At 39.1% G+C, this 24,819-nt stretch overlaps 1 protein-coding gene across 2 annotated transcripts in view; it reads right to left on the bottom strand.

The window, feature by feature from the left end:
• Window positions 1-24,819, bottom strand: part of LOC149267516 (uncharacterized) — a 47,304-nt gene that overhangs the window by 18,147 nt on the left and 4,338 nt on the right. For both annotated transcript variants that reach the window (XM_089433320.1, XM_089433321.1), the window contains exons 2-5: window positions 9,581-9,787; window positions 9,140-9,370; window positions 6,404-6,470; window positions 6,080-6,310 (exon numbers count right to left, since the gene is read on the bottom strand). In XM_089433320.1, the coding sequence (XP_089289446.1) occupies window positions 6,080-6,310; window positions 6,404-6,470; window positions 9,140-9,370; window positions 9,581-9,787 (736 nt within the window). The remainder of the gene's footprint in view (window positions 1-6,079; window positions 6,311-6,403; window positions 6,471-9,139; window positions 9,371-9,580; window positions 9,788-24,819) is intronic.

Raw genomic sequence — 24,819 nt, 5'->3', positions numbered from 1 at the left:
TTTAGTTGTGAATACCATTCAAAGTTTCAAGTTCAAAACCTGTGTATTCAAAGTAGTAACTTCACAAGTGGTTGATTGGTCTCATCTTTTGAAAGGGCACAATGGGTCTTTCAAATGGACCTTGGAGCCATTGTGTGATGCATTTGAAGTTGGATGGCATAGGTCAGATCCAGTTCAAATTGTTTCCGCATAATTGTGTGGTCATAGGCCAAATCACCAATTTGAGGTTGGGTCTTTCAAATGGACCTTTGAAACATTCTAAGCTGTGAATACCATTCAAAGTTTATAGGTCTTGCTTCCAATTCAAATCCTTTATGTATTCAAAGTAATAACTTCATAAGTGGCTTAATGGCCTCATCTTTTGAAAGGGCCCAATGGGTCTTTCAAATGGAAACATTCTAAGTTGTGAATACCATTCCAAGTTCATGGGTCTTGCTTCAAGTTCAAACCCTTTGTGTATTCAAAGTCATAACTTCAGAGGTGGTTGATTGGCCTCATCTTTTGAAAGGGCACAATGCCCCATCAAGCATGTTCAAAAGAAGAGCTTTCAAAGGAGCCCAATAGGGCATATTAGAAAGATATTGACACCCTCTCGAACATGTTCGAAAGTAGATCCTTTGAATTGGCCCAATAGTCTATCATGGATATTCAAATGTTGATGTTCCTATATGGCTTGATGACCTATCAAATTGATCTTTTGAAGGTGTTGATGGCATCTTCCAATGAGGCAATGGCCTAGCAAGCCTATATTTCGAAAGTGCCCAATGGCATCTTTCTAAAATGTCCAATGACCTAGCCCATGAGGGGTAGCTCAATTGGCAAGCGTCATGGAAATAAGCCTTGTGTACCAAGAGATTTGAGGTTCAAATTCCCCTGACTTACCCATGTCTGTGAAAGGGGCATACGTAGGCACCTAGGGGTTATAGCAGTAGCGATCGAAATCAACCCCATGTCATGCGAGTATGAAACTAGCCCAATTGTTGATTCCTTTAGTCACAAAAAAAAATGTTCAGTGATCTTAACTGAAGAAAGGAGAAAGAACTTTAAAAGGGGCCCTGTTACCCACCACCTGTGGATAGTGTATATACGAGAGAATTTTTCTCCTAGATCGTCCTCAGCCGGCAGCCCCTTGCAGCTACCAAATAGCTTGATGTGCCATTGTCTCCGCCACCTGAGCCAGCTATGTGGTCCCTCGACCATTTGTCATGACTGCATGTTCGAAGGTGTGCCTCCCAACCCCAAAGGTATGGCTTTCCATTGGTATACTTGTCATGGGCACATTTTGGCATGGATTGGTGGGGGGATTTGGTGGAAAGAGTGGGTTAGGTTTGCATTCTTGTCTCCACTGCCCGATTTCAAAGTTACCCTCGTCCACACCCTAGGGTCGGGCCTAGAACGATGCCCCAGAGGTTGATGCAACTAAAAAAAAAAAAAAAAAAAAAAACATAATTTGGCCTCTCAACAAGAAATGTATCACAAAATGCAAAAGATGGTCGGAACATACAAATTTAGCACCTAGGCAAAAGGCAAACATGAGCTCTACCCCTTTATCTATGGCCATCACCCTGGTTCCTATGGGGCCCTAGATGAGCCCCCTCTATCATTAAGGAACATATGATTGTCCCAACCCCTAGTGGGCAATGAACTACCCCACCTTAAGGGGGTATTCACTATTACATATTACACGTCATGCTCTCATCCCCTGGAGCCCTGAGCAGTTATGAAGAAAAATCAATCAAAGGCAAAAGGAATATGAAGAAAGGTGGAAAACAAAGGTCGGTGTAACTCATGTATCATAATTTGCTCCCTCCTACACTCATATACCTAGGTGTGGGCCTCCCTTATTATAGCTACCCTTGTACCATAACATGCAGTCTCAATGATTTCCCTTGATCCCCACTCCGCTCCTTTACTATATCATTTTCCACTTACAATTTAAGGGATGTACCATGGACATGTCACCCTCTTTAGAGGTTGAAACCACCTAATAGGGTCCTTGGTTAACCCCCTATTGAGCTTGGAGACAATTGTACATGCCAAAGCCCACTATGGAAGGGTATGCCACCATGAAGTGCCCCATTGGTTCCATGACTTGTAAGCTTTATTACTAGAGTATTCTGATGATTTGTTGTATTGGAGGGCAAGGGGACACATTAGAACTTGCAATATTACAAATGGGTCGCTTGGTCTCCCTATACGAGGTTCTAGCCCTCCAGAGGGCCACATTGGCACTTGTAGGGTGAGCGTTGAGAACCATAGGGGTGAGCGTTAAGAGCCATGGGCCTCCACCATAGCAGAGATTACTTCATGGATCCCTAGCAGTGCTCGTTGATTGCTCGTGTTCCACCTTTTGGATGAGGATGATGCACCTAGTTCACCATGCCCAATTGGCTCCACAGTTCCACATTATTTTCTTTAAGGGGCTCAATTAGGCCAAATTAGCTAAATCAAGACATTGTATAAATAGATAAAAGTTGATCCATTCTCTCATCATCACTTGGATTGGGTTATCTCTTGTGAGAATTTCGCTATCCTTCTTGGAGGACGAGTTTTGATATTTGAATCTCTTTCATATTGTCTTGGAGCTTCTCTATTGGCATATCTTGTTGATTGGATATATTTTTCTTACATGTAAGTGCTCTTTTAATGCTATTCTTGTTATTTAGTTATGTCACATACATGTTGTTGGGATTTTCGCTATACTACGCTGTAATTTAATGCTTTTCTGATGTGAAATTGTGGGAATTTGATCTTTTATAGCATTGCAACATGTGATGGGCCATGTATGAATGAGTGAATGTTCCTAAGGATTATTTGAGTCAAATTTACTTTGATATGTCATCAAATATTACAAATCGAAGTGTAAATACCTTGAAGTTGCTTCTCTCATGCTCTAATGCCATGCAAAGTTATTTCGAAGCCCTTCTTGATAAGTCATCAAATATTGCAAATCGAAGTGTAATGACCTTGACGCTTCTTCTCTCATGCCCTAATGCCATGCAAAGTTGTTTTGAAGGCCTCCTTGACTAGATGAATCTATTCCAAACTATAAATTCTCGACTCCATCTCTCCCAAAGGACAAGGCACTAATCCTCCATAGGTGATCACATTAAAAGCTTATTCCTCTCACCTTCTTCTCTTTCCTAGGCCTAGCCTCCATAGATGACCTAGGGCATCATTTTTCTCATGATCTATCCCTCCAAAGAATTCGATCTATTGCCTACTACTGTGTTGTTGCATCTTCTAGAGGCCCTCCAAATTTGAAGAAACAATGGGATCTTGAGATATTTCAAGCCCTAGCACGAAGATTGATTATTGCCCTAGGTTTCCCTTGGCTAGTGACCTCATTGGGATCATTGTATCAAAATCGAAGAAAAATTCTCCTTTGATCCTCTTCCCCTCCTCAATTAGGTCAAGCACATCCTTTGGTAATCAACTCCATCCTCTTGACCTAGTTTTGGGTCCACTTGGTCTCGTGTGGTCCCACTTCTTATCAAAGATAATTCTTCAAAGACCATTTAGAAACCAAGCTTCCACAAGGATTTTGAGGTTTAGGAAATCTCCTTTCCAAATCATATTTTCAAACCCCAAAAGCCCTCCTAGCCCTTCCTAAAGAGCCCATCACCTTGCTTCCAAAGCAAGCAAGCCATACAATTGAGTCCCTCTTGTGAATAGGCCTTAGGAATCACCCCTCATCTCTCCATTTGATCCATTCATCTCGTGATTCCTCATGTACCATGTCTCCTCCCATCGGTAAAAGTCCGTAAAGGGCAAGAAGCCTTAGTTGAGGTGACAGTGGGCTATCACTCCTAGGACCTCTGCTAGTTTGAGCGATAACAAGCCCAATGGCTTTCGTGTCCATCAAATAATTTGAAAGGGAGATTTTTCAAATAAGGTCAATTTCCCAATGGTATGTATTATGTTCATTCAAACAAACCAAGGAAAGATCATTCAAACTGGCTCACCAGAATTTTTAATGGGCATTGCATGTGGTCGATAACCCCATGCAATAGGGATTATTCAAATGGGAAATGAATTAAGTCAACCCAAACGGCCAGGATCAAAGGAAAACATGAAAAGGTTACCCCACTCCCTCTATATGGCTAAAAAGGGGGTTGGGTACATGATAATATAAAACCTCAAAACTCCAAACACAAAATCCACTGAGTTAAAACTTAAGGGTCAGAACTGACAAGGAATAGGCACCAGTGGTGGAAGAAATAGTCACGCAGCAGACACCAAGTCTATGTGGAAACTACAAGAATGGACCCGCATAAAGTGTAAGAAATGTAAACAGAACTGCAAGTTCACTTCTGAATATTTGACTCAATCTCAAAGGGAAAAGATAATCCATTTCATAACCTATTGTATGGTTCCTATGTTCTGCTAAGTAACCAAATTGGAAGCAACACCCCTCAAGGTAGAGGGCAATGAAAGGAATTATGTAGGAACAATAAAAAAATCAGAACACCCTATCCAATTTGAGAATAGAAGAACCTAAATTTAGAACCTTTTATTTTTCACATTTTTGAATTATATCAAACCCTTACAGGTAATGCCATGGCTAGTTTTTGAGAATTTCAAACACCCATTATTGTGAAAAATGTATATATAGGGTATGTAACATGGCCTCCCAGCTTAAATTGCTCCAACCTCGAACAAAATCACAAACAATCTTTTCCTCCAGCTGGTAAAATATCAGTCATTATGTGGGATACAGAATCATTGTAGATGGCAATTTACAAAAGCAATTATTAGAACACTAGACACAAACAAAATCAGGAGGGTGAACTCTTAAAATTGTCTTAAATGACCATGATATTTCCACTCTAACGACCAGAGTTGGAGTGTAAGTATTCTAGTTGAGGCAGCACTGAGACCAATCCTGGGATTTGCATTCAATCAATAGTAAACTATTGACATCAAGTGGTTCTTTGTGCCAATGGGGCATCAGTTCATTGGTGATGTTGCAGAAGTTATAAGCCATCTATCAAGGTTCTATTACTGCTGTAGTCCACCCCAGTCATAGTGGATGAATTTCAAAGGAATCGGGCAAGGTGCAAGCCTAAATGATTTTGGCATAACAATCATCCATTGGCCAAAAAAGAAAAACCAACTTGCTGCAGATATTAAAGGATCCCAAATTGAAATCATTTTGGTAGAGGGGTTAATCTTTTTTATTTTTCATTTATAATCTCCATGTCAGCTGTAAGTTTGGAAAAAAAATCCATTGCTTAAACATTTGTGCCGAGAGCTTTTCAAAATCAAATGGCAATAACCTTTCTAGTTCTTCATGAAAATTCACATGTAGATTTTTAACCACCTTGACAATAAGATCATTGTAATTTGCCAATTTTAATTGAAGTTCATAAATTAATTTTCCAGTTGTTATATTCACAAAGTAGCCTTGGGAATAGTAACCAATAGAGAGGCTAAATCCCTTTACCACAAAGGCTGGGTTCAACTTTCAAGTTGTGTGTCTTTCTTAGCACGGCTATTCTTCTTTTCACTTATTTTCGGCTTCCCTACAACTTAAAAGGCAATAGTCGTAAGAGAAATTCCACTTCGAATATCTAATTAAGCCTTATAAAGATGATCTGACAGTGTGAATCAAATGCAGGTATTAAGTAGCATGGCAGGACAAGAGCTGGATCTCTTCATTCCTGTGGTGAATATGAAGGGCAATAACACATTTGAGATCAGTCGAGATCAGAGATCCAGAATGAAATTGACTATTGAGAATCTTCGTGTACAGCCTAAAGCTTGGAAATTAGGAAAACTTCACATTACTAAAGTTAAAAAATTCCATTGCTTTTAACAGAATTTTCATTGTATCAGTATCTCGATCAATACATTACTTTTCCCATGCCATAACAGCTTATAGATCCTGGCTAACATTAAAATGCCTTTTCATCTGAAGTATTGAATAAATTGGCAAATTTAAAACAAAAATATCTCCACTAATGTGCTGAAATAAGCTACTGATATATTTTTCACAGAAAACCAGAAATAACCTAAACCGTGGAATAAAAAGCCAAAAGTACGAATTGCATATCGATATTCCTATATTTGTGAATACCTCTATTTCCTCGAGAACTCAACAATAGCCCACCCCCACCGTTGTTGATTAAGTGCCCCCTCTCATGAACAGCAATCTTGTGAGATGTGGGGCTATCATGTGGTGAGCTCATTGGAGAAATGGAGTTTGCATCTGATGCTGTATCTATAACATGTCGATCAGAATGAGATTCTGCCTCTCCATAAGTGCCAGAAGTTGTAGTTAGTGACAGAGTACCTCGACTTCCCATCCCTGCATATATTTTTCATTGACATGACAAACAAGACCAAGTGCAACTGCCCAGAAGAGCAAAACAAATAATGACAGTGACAACATATACCCAACCTGATGCTGATATATACAATAGCACAACACTATCAGCTGGTAACTCTTCACAAATTGTGGCCAATACCTGTTCACATCAGAAAGACACTCAATAAGATCAATGTGAGACACAAAATAGCAAGATACAAGGTTTCTTTGGTCACTCATTTTCCTCTCTTTCAACTCTACCGTATGACTATTCCAACAGCTAGACAAAACGTCAAAAACTAATTAATTGAACGGTCAAACCATTCCATTCTTCTTTCCTTTTATACCTTTCAAATATCAGGATAAGGAAAAACAACTTTAAAATAGCATACATCAGTCAATCAGAAAACCATATCGACTCAACCAGAGCCAACAGGGAGACATCATTCTGTAGTATGTACCATTCAAACATGAGCATCAAGTACCTGTCCAACAAAAGAGAATTGAGCAAAATTGACCCAAGGGCTGCTCGAAAGCAAAGTATTGCAGTATGCTTACTTGAAATCTGGATTTGGATGTAAAATCTGCATAGCTGGATGTGCAAACAAAAAAGGAAGATCTGGTTTAACTCCAGGCAACTGTGGGGTTTAACTCTAGGGTACTGTGGGCAATACAGATCTATCCAAAAAGTCTTCCTTTTAAGATCAGTATTAAGACGCAGAAAGGCTTGAATATTCTGCCATGTAATGAAACAGTAATTAATAATCCATCCTTGACACCAGAGAACTGATAAGCAAATAGCACATCTGTGGAAACCACCGAGCACCATCAATTTACCAACCAACCAAGTCCCCACTGATGGCAAGGGTTAGGCTGTTAGCTTTTATCTACATATAAGCCAAATACCATCTTTTTTCTAGACAAGGACTACTAAGGCAAGAAAGGGGTTCTTGTTGAGTATCCACAATCTTTTCATTAAAGCACTCAATCTATCTCTGTCAATTCCCGCAACAATAAGGACAAACACTGGCAAGACCTTGGCCACATTCCGGTTCAATGGCATGTTTGGTCTAGTTGAGCCAGTATTATAGACAAAATGTCCCAGAAAACCATGGGATGGGAAAGTCAAACAATTTATAGCTTATGCTACTTTAAAAAAGGGAAATAGATGCAACACATCTAATGGAAAATATTGCAACAAACAAAGAAGCATTCCCTTTGGCAAGCAATTTATGCATTTTTTTATGCAGACTAACTAAGATGGACAGTGGTTGATGTCGTAGAGCTTATGCATGACACACTCTTCTTTTGCAATGGATGGAACTATCAATGTGATTCAAGAAATTTGTTCTTAATGCCTTTACCCTTTTTCCCACAACAACATCGAATACATCTCGTAAGTTTAACTACTTGAGTTGTTGTCTCTTGAGTTACCTTTGCAAAAGATGGCATGATTAACAGTAAAAAGAATGGTGAGGTGCTGGCTTTTAACTACATATAAGCCAAAGCATCTGACCTATGCAAACTAAAGCAAATTATGGGTACCATCTAGGTCAATGAAAATAATACCTTTCATTTTCTGATACATCCCCTCCATTTTTGAAAACTTTCAGAGTTGAGAGGCCAGATATAGAACTACAGAAATCTCCAAGGTGTGGTCAAGTGGAGGGGATTAACGAGCTCATCACATTAACAATCATTCTTATAATGTACATGTCAAAATCATCTGACTTGTCCTCGAGTATCCTCAAGAGGTAAGCTAAGTTCTTGGTTGCATGGGTTTAACTCAAGGAACACATTTGTACACACAATCAATGCAAATCCATTGGGCATGTGACTTACCTTGATCAGAAGATTCAAACTTAGTGAGTGGGTAATCAATTTAGTTTGGTGTGTTTTCAAAGAACAGGAGATATCAACTTAGGTTGTTAGATCTCCAATTTCATTTGAGATATTATATTTGTAATGTCATGAATGGTTGGAAACAAGGCCAATGGTTTGACTTAAAAAAAAGGTTTGAATTAAAACTTTGGCAGTGCATTTGCTTTGTCTTATTCAAGTCCCCCTCTGCATCGAAACTATTTACTTTAATCGACAATTTTGTAAATATCTTAATGAAAACCTAGACTAACAGATCATTTCTTAGAAGCAGAGTGGGTTAAAACCTTATAAGGTTGGGGTATATGTTCTTTTAATAAGGCAACAAAGATCCTCTAAAAATCCTTCCTGTATGGAATTTATTGAAGTATTGAGGATCCAACATTGTCCCTGAAAACTTGTGTGGCTTTTCATGTGGTTAAATAAAATAGTATCTTCACAAGAAGATTGAAATGCCTCTGACAATAATAGTATAGTCAGTTTTAGCAACACACATCCAAATTACTCAATCTATTCTTCAAAGTGAAAATGAGGAAATGAAGGCGATTTTTGCAGACAACAACACATCTACCCAGTGAACTTTAAGATGAAAGTCAGTATACAATGAATAAACCCAAACTTGCCTTGTACAATGCCACCATCTGACAATGTCAAATTCAAACAAGCAGAACATATAAACACTGCACAATAAAAATCAAAATCCTCATTATGACGTCAAAATATTTACCCGTTGATTTCAATAAAACATATATCCAACATATGTATATTATGGCAAATCAAGAAACAGACAACAACAATCATATTGCTCTTGATTTGTAATCATGTAAAGGCCAACCAATATTGAGTGAGATGGTATGGAGATTACATTGTGTATTGAATGGCATTCTATAATAATACTGAAAAGATAGAGAATGGGAGTTTATTTAGAACTTGTAAGCCATTACTACATACAGCTAGAAAATGCATAGCGGTGGGCCGATATAGGATAGCTTTGCGTGGATTTGGGGGCAAAGTTGGATCGGTTATATCGTCCATAGGATTCATGCGGCCTGAAACTTGTCCACTGAATGATCCATTCATTCCTGACTCTGTTGTTCGCGGCTGATAGAATATCCCACTTGGCTCCCACTCTAAACACTGGAGCATTCTGAAAGTGTCAAGAGTAACCTCAGCAAATTTTATCTGTCAAAAAACACACCAAGAAATGGACAGCCAATTAAACAATAACTGAAGATGCCTTGAAATGTAGAAAACTTCAAGTTGCATTAAAAATTTTAACCTGAAACATTAGACTCTAGCAAAAGTTTGCAGTCCAAATCAGACTAGCAACTAGAAATGCTCTTCAACACATATATCCTCTGTCCATTGTAGAAGCATGGAAAGTTTTCTAACCTCATTATGATGATAGCTTGTCAGTAATGCATCTCTTAATTTTAAATCCTGTCTTCCTTCCAAGCTAGCAACAGAAGGATGTGAATTTGGATGGGGATCAAGCCGCACATTGTATCGTAAAGGCCTGCTGTTCTGAAATGCAGTATCTGCTTTTACAAAACGAATAATTTCTTGCACTATTCGCTTCCATTCTTTAGCATCAGTCTCCTGCACAAAGCAATCAGGAAGCAGAGGCGCACACACATCAAACACGGGAAAAACGCCAACCAGCTCTGCTGGATATCGTACAAATCCATAATGCACACTAAATGGTTTAAATTCTAAATAAAACCTCAAAGTTCAAACAAGAATTCAGTACCCAAATCAAAGACAGGCCTGATCCTGTCCTCTAACCTCTTTTTTTGATATTTACACAGCAAATGAATCAATCATTGATATTTGATGTTTTTATCAGAGTTTAGTCCCTTGCACAAACACGTATTATGATTTAATAATACCTTACACTAACCTATAATCTAGTTTTCTATAGTTCTTCAAATGGTTGAGGTTATTGTATCCTGTAAAGAATCCCCAAATTCCTCTATTTGCTAAATTAAACCCATTTCTACTCAACTTATGAAACTTTTCTGCAACAACCTTGATCTTTTCAATCATCGCTTGCACTTTCATCTACCAACTTTTGGATTCCTAGAAATCTGATCTTCTTGTGCAAAGATTTCACTAAATATTCCAGGTCAACTCAGGTTTTGTAACACTGAAAACTTTTAGAATCCTGGATATATTATCTTCTTCTGCAAAGGTCTCAAATTTCAATATCCTTTCAGCTTGGATCCTAACATTAACATTGTTGTTTTCAGATTGAATTGTCCTGCTTTTGCCATCACTGTATTTCATCCTGTCCTTATGTACCTGAAAATGATATGTAAGATCTTTTATACAAGGTTCTCAATTCTTTCAGTTTTCTCGCTATTAGAAGACCCGCCAGGTTTGACCTGGACAAATTGGCCAAAGCCACAATAGCAATAGAGATTCTCATAAAGAACATGTTTGAACTTTGACCCGTGTGCACTCAATGAGTCATTGACAGGTAAACAACTTTAAATTGGTGATCTGTCAAAAAACTCTCCCCTCTATGCATAGCCCAGAAAATTAGTTCTTTTGGGTCATTTTCTGCTCTGCTTTTTGAATTTTTCTTGATTTCTGCTCAGCTCTACCAACTGGAAACAAGATGAATTCACAAGTACAAACCTATAGTTTTTGATGTTCAGTTAGGGTAAAGGAAGCAGGTTCTTGCACTTCAACAGCAGAAAGGCTTTAATAGATTCGCTCAGCATTCCAACAATCCTGCAAAAAGGTTTTTCACACTTCCTTGTACAATTTCTCAGCTACAAACAAATATTGGACCTAGAATCTAAAAGATTGCATCTTTTTTTTGTTGCCATTAAAGCTTTATGCTGTTGCGAGTTCCTACACATTACAATTAGGGTTCTTTATGTTGCCTTGTAGGGCTTTTTTAATGGTCCGTTTTTTGCATTTTTCCTGTACTTTTTATTGGACTTGCAGTCTTGTCAATTGCTTGCCAGGCAAAAAATTTACAATAAATCCCTATACGTAAGTTTCCCATAAAACCCTAAGAATTAGAATGCTAAGGAAGAAACAAATTGCCTAGAATTACTGTGAGAGAAGGTTCAAGGTCTTGGTAATAAAGTCAAATGAAGTTTTTGCCAAAAAGAATGAAATGGGAGAATAAATCTATTTAAATACCATATTTCCAGCATAAGTAGGCTTGATGCTAAAGCTTGCAAAAATGTCACCCGCAATGTTAAACACCAACCAAACTCAACCATATATCCCAGCAGACAGGCACAGCTCGACCGTAATAGAAACCCCCTCTATAAAAAATTGAATTTAAAATTCCACCCAGAACTCAGAGTGCAACTGCAAGTGAAAATTACTCTAACCCCATGCATCCTCCAACTCCTATTCCCACTCATCTTTGCACAGGGAGTGGTAATGTACAAATTTTTGCTCCCCATAATACCTATATCTCAATCTGGCTTGGAAAGCACAAATTGGCAAAAAGAATGAGCATTCTGATTTCTCATGCAAAGAAAGTAATAGCAAATATTTTGTCCTATTATAACATTCTCATCAAATGCTAAAATCCCTTAATGGCAGTCCACAATTGATGCAGATGGCACTGTGACACCAAGGTACAAATGTTAAAATTGGCAACTAGGGCCAAACTCCATGTGGGTCTTCTTATTTATGGCAGCTGTTACTTTTCTTGGATTCCTCTCGTCGAGAGGTGTAGGATTGATCTAAAGATCATCCGATTCCGACATTTATTCATGGAGATATGAATTTATTTGTGTTGTGTGACAATTCGTCAAGGTCGGCCAGCAACCAAATTGCCCCCCCTTATCCTCAGCGTTTTACTTTAAATAGAGGTGGTCTTCAAGTCATTTTAGACACACACTCTTGTGATCTCTCTTCATTCCTTTTTGGGTTTTGATGAAGAGAGATCTAGAGGGAGTGCCCTAAGCCCTAATAAAGCCCTAATCAAGAAGCCTTAACACTGCTCTAGCAGTCATGGAAGAAAGACCTCAATGCAGCCATGGAGGAGGCTTCTATAAGTGCAGCAAGGAGAAGTTTCTATAAGTGCAGCAAGGAGAAGTTCTAACGGTGTCTATATGCCCTAAATGCAGAGACCCTAAGACGGTCCTAAACGCTGTCCTAGAGGAGTCATAGCTGCAGAGAAAGAAAGGATCTAAGCCGCAGTCAATGAGGGTTTAAACGCTGTCATGAGCTGGTGTTCTAGCAAGCCCTAAACGCTGTCAAGAGAAGGTTTTCCATACGCTGCATAAAGGAACTTCAACGCAGATCAAGGGAGGCCTATTCACAGCTGACGGAGAAGCTCTCTTTCGCAGTACTAAATACCCTAGCCGCAGGTCATGAAAGGACCTTAACTCGCTGTCACAAGAGACCCTCAAACACAGCAAAAAGAAGAAGACCCAGATCCGCACCACAGAGAGGTTTCTATTCAGGGTTTGACTGCTACCTCAAATGGGTACCCAGGTTAGTCTCCTGGTGATCTCAGATCTAAGGAACACATAACAGAAGGACGCAAGGAATTCTGTGCTTGTATCATTCTCGGCATACCTGTAAATTAAAGACGTAGTCAAGATAGACCTCGGATGGATGGAGCAGAAAAGACTTCAGATAAGGGCACTGTATTAATATGAATTCTGGGCTAGATTCATTCTTGACATAGTCACAATTTCTGTGATATCAATCTCAGCATTTCTGTGTATAGAGCCTTATCTCACAGTATATGGATCTGCCTCCTTGCAATATTAATATGTATATCAGTGATATCACAACAGGTCTCGGTATATATATATATATATATATATATGTGTGTGTGTGTGTGTGTGTGTGTGCGCGCGCGCGCGTGTGTGTGTGTGTGCGCTCCTTCATGGTTGGTAAAGTCACTGTCCTTATCACATTGTCCATCAATCTCAGTGCAATGAGAAGAAACAGTATCACATGCATTGGTGATGTTTTGAAGACATTCTCTTCAGCGTTGCTATGTGCTAGGCCGCAGGCCATAGCACCATAGCTAAGACTACCTTGGGGCTGCTGTCTTAGGACTGTTTGGAGATTGTTCAGATCAGCCATTCATCACAGTCAAGGGAGTTTGAAGCTGCAACCAGAATTACTAGAGCAGCTAGCAATTTGATGAATGTAGCATGGTGTTGGATGCAGCTTGGATGGATGTTGTTTAGTGATGGGTGCAGCTTGGATGGATGCAGCACAGTGATGGGTGCAGCATGGTGATGGAATCACCTTGGAGAATCAGTTGAAGCAGTATGCCTTCACCTGAGTTCAGATCTGCTACCTCATGTGTCATCTTCTTAGAGAAGATCTCTGCTCTTATTTTGACAAATCAAAATGTTGACTTTTGATGTATATGTACTATCTCTCTCTCTGCTGAACTATTGAAGAATATAAAGAATTGATCAAGGGTTTCACCACATTGGCTGTCAGCATGCAGAACTAAGGGGAAAGTAACAGAATATAACAAAACCATCAAAGGCATGAGTGTTACTTCTCTTGTGTTTAATAATTGTCTTGTTGTGCCACTGCTGCACTATGTACTTGCTGTCCTATGTATCCACCATGAAACATTGCAGCACTATGTTTGCTGTCCTATGTATCTACCATGCTGGTCTTTAGGACAGCGGACAAGATGTGCACCTAAAACACAACAATGTCTCTTTCTTACAGCAGATAGGAGGTGTAGAAGACTGTGTTTGCTGCTATTCCTTACTGTGACTGGTTAGGGCACCCATGTGCTACAACAACCCTCAAACAGTCACCTAAAACATCCCTCAAAACTTGTGTTCTTGTCAAGGGAGTGTCTCCTCCATTCGTGTCACTGTTCTGGGTACTTTTCAGCCCAAGAAGCCTCCACGCTATCCCTATTTTAGTTAGGCAAGGCCTGCGGCCTACCACAGGGATTGCTGTCACCTATTAGCCAACCAAACAGTGTCACCCTTACCTTAAAGCTGCCCACAAACAGTCCGCAATTCTCCTTACCTAACTCGGCCTCTTTGTAGCATGGAACAACCCTCCACGCAGTCACCAAGAGGTTCTAACAGCCCTAAAACACCCACACTGTCCCTACCTTCTTTGCTGGTTAGGGCAGCGAGTTAGAGAGCCTCTTTACTGCCTCTTTTCCAGCGTCTAAGGGCTGTCTCAAACAGCGTATAGATTAGGGCATCTAGGGTATGATAAGACTGCATTTAGGGTCAGCTGTTAGGCCTCCTTCACCGTGCTAGATCTCCCTTTGAACTGCGGCCAAACCTTCACAAGACCTGCGGCTAGGGCATCCTTCTTTTACAGCGAATAGGGTCTCCTTCTAGACCTGCGTTTAGGGCTTCCTCCTCTTAGACTTCTCTTCCACTAAAACCCAAGACAAGTGGAGAGAAATCAAGAGTGAAGTGTGTGTGCAAATGACAATCAAGTCACCTCTTTTTATATATCTCTTTCAAGTTCATGAGTCTAACAAACTATATGGTTGTTAGAATTTCAAGATACCCACCTCCATATTTTAGATAGAAGTCATGAGTCTAACAATCATATGGTTATCGTTAGAATTTCCTAGAAGAGACTCACCTCCATATTTTCGAAGTCGTGCTATCCATTGAAAAAGTCAAATAAATGAAAGAAATTGTGGATAATGCTAAAAGCATAAGCAGTCACACTTCGGTTCCCTAGTATTATAAGAACCTACACTGGGCAAGGAAATTGTTCATCCGTCAATCACCAGATTTGCAATAAATATTATCTTCTAGCACTGTTTGATTTCCTAGAAAATTTTAACTTATATAAGATGTTTGTGGGAACTAAGGGGAAAGTAACAGAATATAACAAAACCATCAAAGGCATGAGTGTTACTTCTCTTGTGTTTAATAATTGTTTTTTGGAAGGACGCCAAAGAGATTGTTTCAGGGCCAACACCTTTGTGGAAGTGCACTGGTTCTTCAGTGATTTGAAAGTTCATTTCAATGATTCCATAATCAAATTTCATAAGTTCTAATCATTTCAATGATTTCTTATTATTATACTTGATTTTCATTTCATTTCAAATTTCGATGTTTTGGAATAGTCAATGTTAAAAACACCACAATGGGCTACATCTCTGAGATGATGAATAAAGCTGAGGCCGTCCAAGAGCAGATATGGTGAAAACTGTATAATAATAACAAGCAAAGATAACTTTATCGATATCCAACTACTGACCACAAATATGTCAATAGTATGCATCTTTGAGAAACAGTTTGTGATATGTGGGATAGGTAATTGTGCTATGTGGAATTGCAATCCCATTTACATGCTGCTGGATACTTTTGAACCCAACATCTGTTTCTGATATGGGTACATTTGATGAGAATGAAAAGGTGACTAGAGACTTACTGATGTGCACTAAGAGATGTTTCCCATATTAGAAAATCCAAAGCCACACCTTTAGCCAGCTAAAAGGTTACAGAACCCCCACACAACTGTTAGCCTTTTTCTAGTGCAATTTAGGAAAGAAATATGCTGGCAGGAACAATTGCTCATTTTTTACAATTAAATGTCATTTTCTTTCTTTGGATTTCTAATTCCTTCAATCATTTTGTTAATATAATCTGGGCATAGCATTCTGGCCAGGTCTATGACAAAATTTTGGCACAGATTCCCTTCATCTTACAAAATTTGTCATCTACATCTTAGGTCAGACGTGCAAGCACAACTACAGTGTTATTGTAAAAATCCACTCTAAAACAACACAATCAATTACTACAAAAGCACTTGTTTCATTTTCTATTTTACCACTATAATATTGGACTTTGCATCAACAGATACAAGGTAAGAAACTCAAATCTTGCTTCTCTGATCTTTTAATTCTTTGCTTTCTATTATCCAATGTTGCGTGACTCGTACTCGGCAAATACTCAGCTGGCATACCACTCGGCAACTTAGGGAAGACACGGTTACAAACTCGGCAAATAGCAAAAAACTAAAAAATATCTCCTTTTTTTGCATAAAAGATAAATTAATGGCATTTCCAACACAAACAAGTTATAAAACCATGGTTTAAACTTTACACAAGAATCCATAACATCATATCATAAAATATGATCATATAAGTTATCAGTTATAACATAACACAATTGAGATTTGTATTCAAAAATTTTAAAAGCAAAATAAAAAATGATTTCATAATAAAAGTCACGCATTGGTAGCAACTTGCAAGTTTTCCATGAATCATAACATAATTAGAAAACCAAAAATAGACAATGTCTCCATGTGTAGTGTCATGTCTCATGCATCAACACGAGAATGCCTAGAATAAGCTCTTGAGGAGCTAGTGCCAACATCCATGGGCTCAAACAACAACTGTGAGGAGGGTGTGTTTGGAGTTTCCATTTGAGAAAATGGCAGACCAAAGGGATCCTATGTCTCCTCATCAAGCCAACTCAGATCATCAGTAGGCAACTCCTCCACAACCTATTCAAACTCTAGGATCAATGTCATCCAATGCAAATGGATCTAAATCCTTTGGACACATTTGTTTAGTTAGCAGCCAAAGGTTGTAATAGATGTAGACAAGTTTCTACAACCGCTCATGCTCCAACCTGTTACGCTTTTTTCTATGGATGTGCTCAAACACTGACCAATTGCACTCACATCCTGAAGCGCTGCAAGGCTGGCTTAGCACTAGGATTGCAAATTCTTGCAATTCTAGTGCCTTGGTGCCACAATCTATCTACCAATTGGCTATAAAAAAAAACAACAAAAATGTTTAGAGTGTTGCAAATTGCAATGCCATACTTGAAAGAATTTATAGAATTTGAAAATTGAATCTTACATGCCATTTTCTTGTCCCTGAGCCATATGGTTGAGCTAAATCCAAACATGCTAGATGATTCCTTGTACATGCCTCACTGCAAATGGATTTTGCCTTGAATTTCTTGGATTGGGAACATCCTCTCAATGTATATTATGACACCTCTCATCACCTCGAGATCTTTTTGAATATTAGACCCCTCATTATAGAATATGATTCAATTTAGATATGCTCCCACTGCATGCAATGGTGAATGTAGCTGCCTGTCATACCTGGAATCAATAATTTCCCATATAGGGAGATATTTAGATGAATCTCCCCTATAAAAATCCTTGATGGCCTCTTCCATGCCCTCATAAATGTAGCCCATTGGAGGCTTGTCTCCATCCATGATCCTCAAGACTTTCACAAGGGGCTCGGTTAAGCTAGCAATCTCAGTGACTTTCTCCCAAAAGTCCTCTTTAAAAACGGACACCTTCACAGCCATGGCATTTGGTATTGTGTAATCTTTCCAAAATAGCCATTGTTGGCCACAAAACATCCGTCTCAAAGCTTGGTACTCATTCAAAAGGCTTTGGGGGGGAGAGGAAATTAGTGGAAAATCATGTGACAGCAGGCCGACTGAGCTCACCCTCTATGAATTCTCTCATAAGACTTAGCACCCAAGCATGGTCATAAATGTACTTGGCTATTTGTTTGCACTCTACAACAACATCTTGCACCCATGGCAACTTTCTGATGTCCTCTATAATCAAGTGTCTATACAATGGACAGCACATGGTCTCCAAAAAATGGTAGAATATTTTTTGGTTAGCATTCTTCCAGCTGCCACATAATTTGCAGCATTGGCTGTGGTTACTTGGACAACATTTTTTACCCCAACTCCCTCCACAACCTCTGACAACATTGTAAAAATCAAATTTGCATCCTTTACATATTAAGATGCATTAATGGACTTTAGGAACATAGTTCCTTTAAAGCAAGCGACAATAAAGTTGAAGATTGTTCTATCCCTCTGACTTGTCCACCCATCTGACATAATTGTGCACCCAGTGGTCTTCCATGAGTTAAGATGCATTAATGAACTTTAGGAACATGGTTCCTTTAAAGCAAGCGACAATAAAGTTGATGATTGTTCTACCCCTCTGACTTGTCCACCCATCTGACATAATTGTGCACCCAGTGGTCTTCCATGAGTTTTTAATGCTGTCCAACTGTGCCTTGACAGATTCAAACACATCACTAAGGTCTTTCTCCCTAAGTGAATCATTGGAAGGTGCTTTGTAGCCAAGGCCAACACATGCAATTGCATCTACCATGGGATGAAAGAGTGGTAACTTTATATAGTTAAATGGGCAGCTATCATGATACCAATACCTCCTTACTGCCAAATCCGCCTCCCTTTTTTTCTTTACAACTTTCCAAGCTTAGCTGAGATTCCAAAATCAGTGCGAGGAAGCAAGAAAGGAGATATTATATGACATGCATTTCATACAACATTTGATGGTGCAGAACCCATAGGAACATGCTGAACCTGTGACTATGTCTGAAATCCACCCATTGTTGCAGCCTCACACTTCATTCTTGCTCTCTTAGCATGCTGTCGCTGAATGGCATTCAAATTAGCTTGCATTTGGATTGCCACTTCCGGAGGGAAAAGATCACAAATCACTGCATCTCTACCAGTGTTGCGGGGGAGCGCCCCCCCCCCTTCGAACCCGCTCCCGAAGCGCGCTCCGGGCGGGAGCGGGTCGGGAGCGCGCTCCTGTAAAAAAATTTGCGCTCCGCGCTCCCGGAGCGTTTTTTAATGCCCGGGAGCGATCGGGCATTAAAAAACGCTCCGGGAGCGATTTTAGACGGGCCGGGAGCGGTTTAGCAGAGAAATAAAAAAAAAAAAATATATATATATATATATATATATATATAAATAAATAAATAAATAAATAAAAATAAAAATAAAAATAAAAAAATAAAAAAAAAAATCCGTCGGACCCGAAATTTCTAAAAATTTTAGAAAAAAAAATTATTTTATAAGCCCAATGGGCCAAAAAAATTTCATTTCAACTTCATTGAGCAAGAGATTGAGAGCTGGAGCAAGGAGCAAGAGCTGAGGAGCAAGGAGCCAGAGCTGAGGAGCGAGGAGCAAGTGCCAAGGAGCGAGGAGCAAGCCTGCAGAGGTAAGTAACTTAATCATTTAGTTAGTTTAGCTGGTTAGGTAGTTAATTTGGTTAGTTTAATTTACCTGTTTGAGTTTAAAGATCATGTATTTAAATTAAATTAATAAATTAAATGAATTAATCCCAATAAACTAAATTAATTTGCAGATTCAAGACTCAAACCCTACAAACATCAAACACCATGGACCTGGGGATATTTATTGGCATTTTCCTCTTCCTGGTCCCTTTTATGGTTATTATGGTGGTGGAGAGTAGGAAACGGAGGGGGCCTGAAACTGAAGAGGTGGATGAAGAAGCCGGAGGAAGTCAAATGGGTGAAAACCCCAGTGAGGACGAGGTGGAGGAGGGTGAACATGACCCTCAAAAAACTAAACAAGACCAAACTCCATTGTGGAAATATGTTCACAGGGCTGAAACAAGGAGAGGGGGTGGAACCACTAAATTTCATTGCCCCCATTGCAACATTGATTACACAGGCTCATACACCCGTGCTAGAAGACACCTCTGCGGGAAAAGGCCATGGGATGGAGAGAAACAAATAGGAATCAAAACTTGTGCAGCGGTGTCAACAGCAGATAGAGCCAAATACATAAAGGAAGAGGAGGACGCCCAATACAGAACAAAAAGATCAAGGGGTTTCTTTGAACCAATCTCACCATCACAAAGAACTCCTTCAGCATCCTCCCAAGGCAGTGGATATGGACATGGAGGCACAGGGTCATCATCTTTAAGGCGTAGAACCATATCAGATTTCCTTGATGAGGGGTGTAGGAATGATGTGGATTCAAAAGTTTACAGGTTCCTCTATGCATGTGGGATACCATTCAATGTTCTACGCTCACCTTATTGGCACGAAATGGTTTCTGCCATAAATGATGCCCCTAAAGGATACAAGAGCCCTGGGTATGACAAGGCAAGAACTGTTGGCCTTGATCATGAAAAAGCAAAAATATCACATTCTTTGAATAAAATGACAAGTTCTTGGACTGACAATGGGGTGTCCATTGTATCTGATGGATGGACAAATGTAAAAGGCAAGCCATTGATAAGTGTTCTTGCTGTGTCCCGAAGTGGTCCCATCTTTCTAGCTGCACATGATTACTCAGACAAGTTCAAGACCACTATCAACATTGTAGAAGCATTGCTTGAAACAATTGAGCGTATTGGCCCATACAATGTCATCCAAGTCATCACTGATAATGCTCCTAATTGTAAGGCAGCGGGAGCAATTATTGAGGATAAATACCCGAACATATTTTGGTCTGGATGTTTGGTTCACACATTGAACCTTCTGTTGCATGATATTGTCAAAAACAAAAATGAACAATACCAATGGATTGGTGATTTGTACAAGAAAGGAAAAAAAATGATAAAATTTATTACAAATCATAGCAATACCCATGGCCTTTTCCGCAGTCACTCGAGATTGGAGTTGCTGAAAATTGCGAGGACTAGATTTGGTAGCTATTACCTCACCTTCAGGCGCCTTTTGAAGGTAAGAGAGGCATTAGCTAGCATGGTATCAAGTCCACATTGGCAGGTGTTAAAGGAAAGGGCTACAAATGTAGCTGACATGGCAGGTTTTGAAACGGTGGAGGAGGCCGCTCTTGATGGGCAGTTTTGGACAACTGTGAGACAGGTATTGGATTTCACCAAGCCAATTTATAACATGATTCGGTTTGCAGATACAGACAAACCAGTGATTGGCGAGGTGTATGAGCAAATGGATACCATGTTGGGGGAAATAAAAGACATTGTTCATAATAAAGATCCCAACTTGCACAAACTGATTCATGATTGTGAATGTGAACGGTGGAATAGGCTTAACCTTCCACTACATTGCTTGGCGTATATCCTTACGCCAAAATACTACTCAGAATCTTGGTTGGGCAAACATGCAGCAGGGGGTGGTGTTAGGACCAAACCCCATTTAGATCAAGAGGTAACTAGAGGATATCTAGAAGCATTAGAAAAGTTGGTGCCTGACAGGGAGGAATGTGCAGCTGTGCGAGTTGAAATAGGTACTTCAGTGGCAGTGGTTTGTATGGTAACTTCCATGCAATGGACGACAAAGATAAATTTGATTCTCTCACATGGTGGGAAACATATGGCGGCCACGGACTTTTGCCAAAATTGGCAAAAAAAGTTCTTTCACAGGTTGTAAATTCTTCTTCTGCAGAGAGGTGTTGGAGCACCTACAGTTATATACATAATGTGAAAAGAAACAGGCTCAACGAAAACCGAGCAGAAAGCTTGGTTTATGTGCACTACAACTTGAGGTTGTTGAGCCATTACTGTGATCGGGCTAATGAAGATCCCACATATAAAATTTGGGACAATCACCCTGAGGACGACAATTTGGAGGATGGCATTGTACATATGGAAGAACTAGAAGAGGAGCTTGTACGAGATGAAAATGAAGCAGCTGCAGCAGCCATGCCACCTCCACCTCCACCATCTAGTAGCAGTTCTCGGGGCCCGAGTCTTGTTCCATTGCTGTCGCCACCTCCATCAACACCCTCGCGTGGAGGCTCTAGTTCTGGTCGTCGGCCTGTGCGGGAGACTCCTAGAAGACCACCACGACCTGCTTATACTCCTGGAGACTCTCGTGGCAAGGGCCAATTGTAGATTTACAGTTTACTTGTCTTTTTTAGTTTCTATTAGACTTTAGTTTTCATAACTGTTGAGTTTTGAGTCCTTGACTCTTGACTCTTGACTCTTTCATATCATTATGACATTATGATATTTTTTGTAAACATTATATCACTGTGACAATGAAAATTTGAAGTTTGAAGTTGGGCCTTGGCAATTATAACTCATTGGTAATGATTGTGAATTATGAATATGATGCTTTGTGAAAGACTAAAGTTGTTTCATTTCATCTCATTATTCATGTTTCATTTTATAAATTTTTAACATTTCATATCATGTTAACAGTTAGAAGTTAGGACTTAGAAATATCTTCGATATTACTTCTTGTAATGGTTAAACTTGGCTTACAAGTACAACTTGTTACTTTGGTGATCAATGATGATAAATGTTATTGAATTTTCAATTCTAAAAGCTTGAAGTTGAAACTTTAATATTGAATTTGATGAATCATGATTTATAAGACTCAATATGTTGCAGTTGTAATATGTATTTTACTAACTTGTGGACATGGTTGATGACGATTATAATTTCTAGATGATTGATGTGATATGGTTCAATGATCAATTTATGTTTTTTTATGTTTTTTATGTCTATTTCATCATTCTACATATTTTTGTTGACATATATGTATCAAAAATTAAAAAATATAAAAAATATATATATTTTTAAAAAATCGCTCCCCGATTCGCTCCCAAACCGGGAGCTTCTGAAAATGGTCGCTCCCGCTCCTGCTCCCAAGTAACATTGATCTCTACCCACTATCCTAGCCAGGTGGTATTTCAATTTATTTATGCCCCTAGACACCATAGTCAGACAAAAGTTGCTCTTGACTCTCACGTCAGAATTGGGATCTTCACAGATACCATATTCCCAGGTTTCATCAAGAGGCCTTCTAGACTTGGATTTAGCCTTAGGAGCCAGAATTGGGATCTTCACAGGTACCATATTCCCAGGCTTCATCAAGAGGCCTTCTAGACTTGGATTTTGCCTTAGGAGCCATGGAATTATGGATCAAGAATCAAGATGACAATCTGATTTCAAACAAAAATTATATTAAAAAAAAAAATTGCAGACGCCTGCAATAAAAAAAGGGCCGCAGAGGCTTGTGATAGCCACAATGTGCAGCCACAATCTGGCTGTTACAGGCCTCTGTGGGCCTATCTCAAGGCCACAAAAAGCCTGCAACAACCCCTCTGCCTGGACAGAGGTCCTGTTGCATGCCTTTTTAAATGGTGATTAATTAGATTTTTATTTTTATTTTTATTTTTATTTTATTTTTTATTTGATTTGGTATGATTTGGCCTGCAAAGCCTGTAATAGGCTGAATCATACCAAATTTAAATAAAAAAATTGTCAGCTTGGGGTAACTCAATTGGCAATGGTCTAACAAAACCAGAAGTTTTGGGTTCAAATCTTGTGCTATCCCCCGATCGGGGTGAGAAGTTGGATATGATGAAGATGTAGTCCTACCAAGCTTACAAAAATAAAAAACTAAAACAAATAATTTTTTACTTTAAATTTGTTCTGATTCAGCCAATTACAAGCCTGCGAGGCCTGTAATAGGCTGAATCATACCAAATTTAAAAAAAAAAACAAACAAACAAACAAAAAAAAACAAAATTTAATTTGATTTAATTTGTAATCCAGCCACTCAGACGACACTCGAGCTGTTGCAGGCCCCCACAGGCCTGTCTTAGGGCCCGCAGAAGCCCTGAGATGCAGGGCCTGTAACAGGCAAAATCATACCAAATTTCAAGAAAACAAAATTAAAAAGAAAAACTTAAAATTTAAATTTAATTTAATGAATCACAATTCAAAATCTAATTTACTTTAAATTTAAATTTTTTATTTAATCACACATCTAAGGCCAAATCATACCACATTTCAAAAAAAAAATTAAAAAGATAAACTTAAATTTAAATTTTATTTTATGATTCACAATTCAAAATCTAATTTACTTTAAATTTAAATTTAAATTTTTTTTTTTAATCACACATCTAATCTTTTTTTTCCAATTTATATGTCAGCCATTCAGGTGGCACTCGGTCTGTTGCACCCCCCCGGGGCCTGTCTCAAGGCTGCAGAAGCCCTGAGACAAGGCCGCAAGGACCTGCAACAGCCTAAGTGCAGCCTTGTAACAAATTAAATAATAATAAATAAATAAATCAAAAAGAACAAATTTGATCATGATGCCTACCTCACTCTACCAGATCATCGCTAGATGCTGAGTAGACTAAAGCAAAGGTATTGTTGATCGTCGCTGCAGGATCAGCATCGTGAAGTGAGTGACTCCTCAACAATCCGAGGCCCTCTTTAACAGAAAAAGAGCAGGAATGGAAACTATTGATCGTGAAAGTCAAATATGGCAGGAATGCCGAGTCACGTCGAGTGAAGCAAGTTAGGCGAGTTAAAAATATCAAGGGCCAAGTATGGCTGACTGGCTCAATTGGTAGCCCACTGCTATTATCTAATAACAAATAATGTACATTATAGAATATAAGGTACATAATCCAACATCATTGCTGCAGATGGCATGGATAATAAAGCAACTGGATTGGGCTACATAGATCCAACATCCACTTAGCTAGTCAAGAAGGGTCTTATTTTTACGCCAAAGGACTTGGATTTCCTTGATGTTGAGACAGCCCACCGCATATGCACATCAAAAGTTTTTCATTCTTCATGAACATGTCATGAATCATATTGTATATATGAATTTTCTTCAAGAACATGCCATGATTCATATTGTATATGTGAGTTTTTGACTCTATAACACAGGATTGCTAACAAGAATGGGAACACCTGTTTCAAGGTAACCCCATATACACAAGCTTTGAAGCTAGAACTAAACACTTTCAAGTGCTCAAAAGCATTCCAGGAGCCCCAATCCTGGATCTGGCTTGCTCCCTGGGACACTCCCAGGGCATTCCAAACAACCAGCAGCTTTAGCTGCCAACATGTCAACGAGCCCCCAAACACTCCAACAAAGACTGCAGCTTCTTGAAGCTCTC

The sequence above is a fragment of the Pinus tabuliformis genome, chromosome 6 (assembly GCF_031772625.1).
Source record: "Pinus tabuliformis cultivar Carrire ecotype Pingquan chromosome 6, CPIR1, whole genome shotgun sequence".
Lineage (NCBI taxonomy): Eukaryota > Viridiplantae > Streptophyta > Pinopsida > Pinales > Pinaceae > Pinus > Pinus tabuliformis.
Note: the sequence above shows the minus strand (reverse complement) of the source record. Positions and strands in the feature narration are given on the sequence as shown.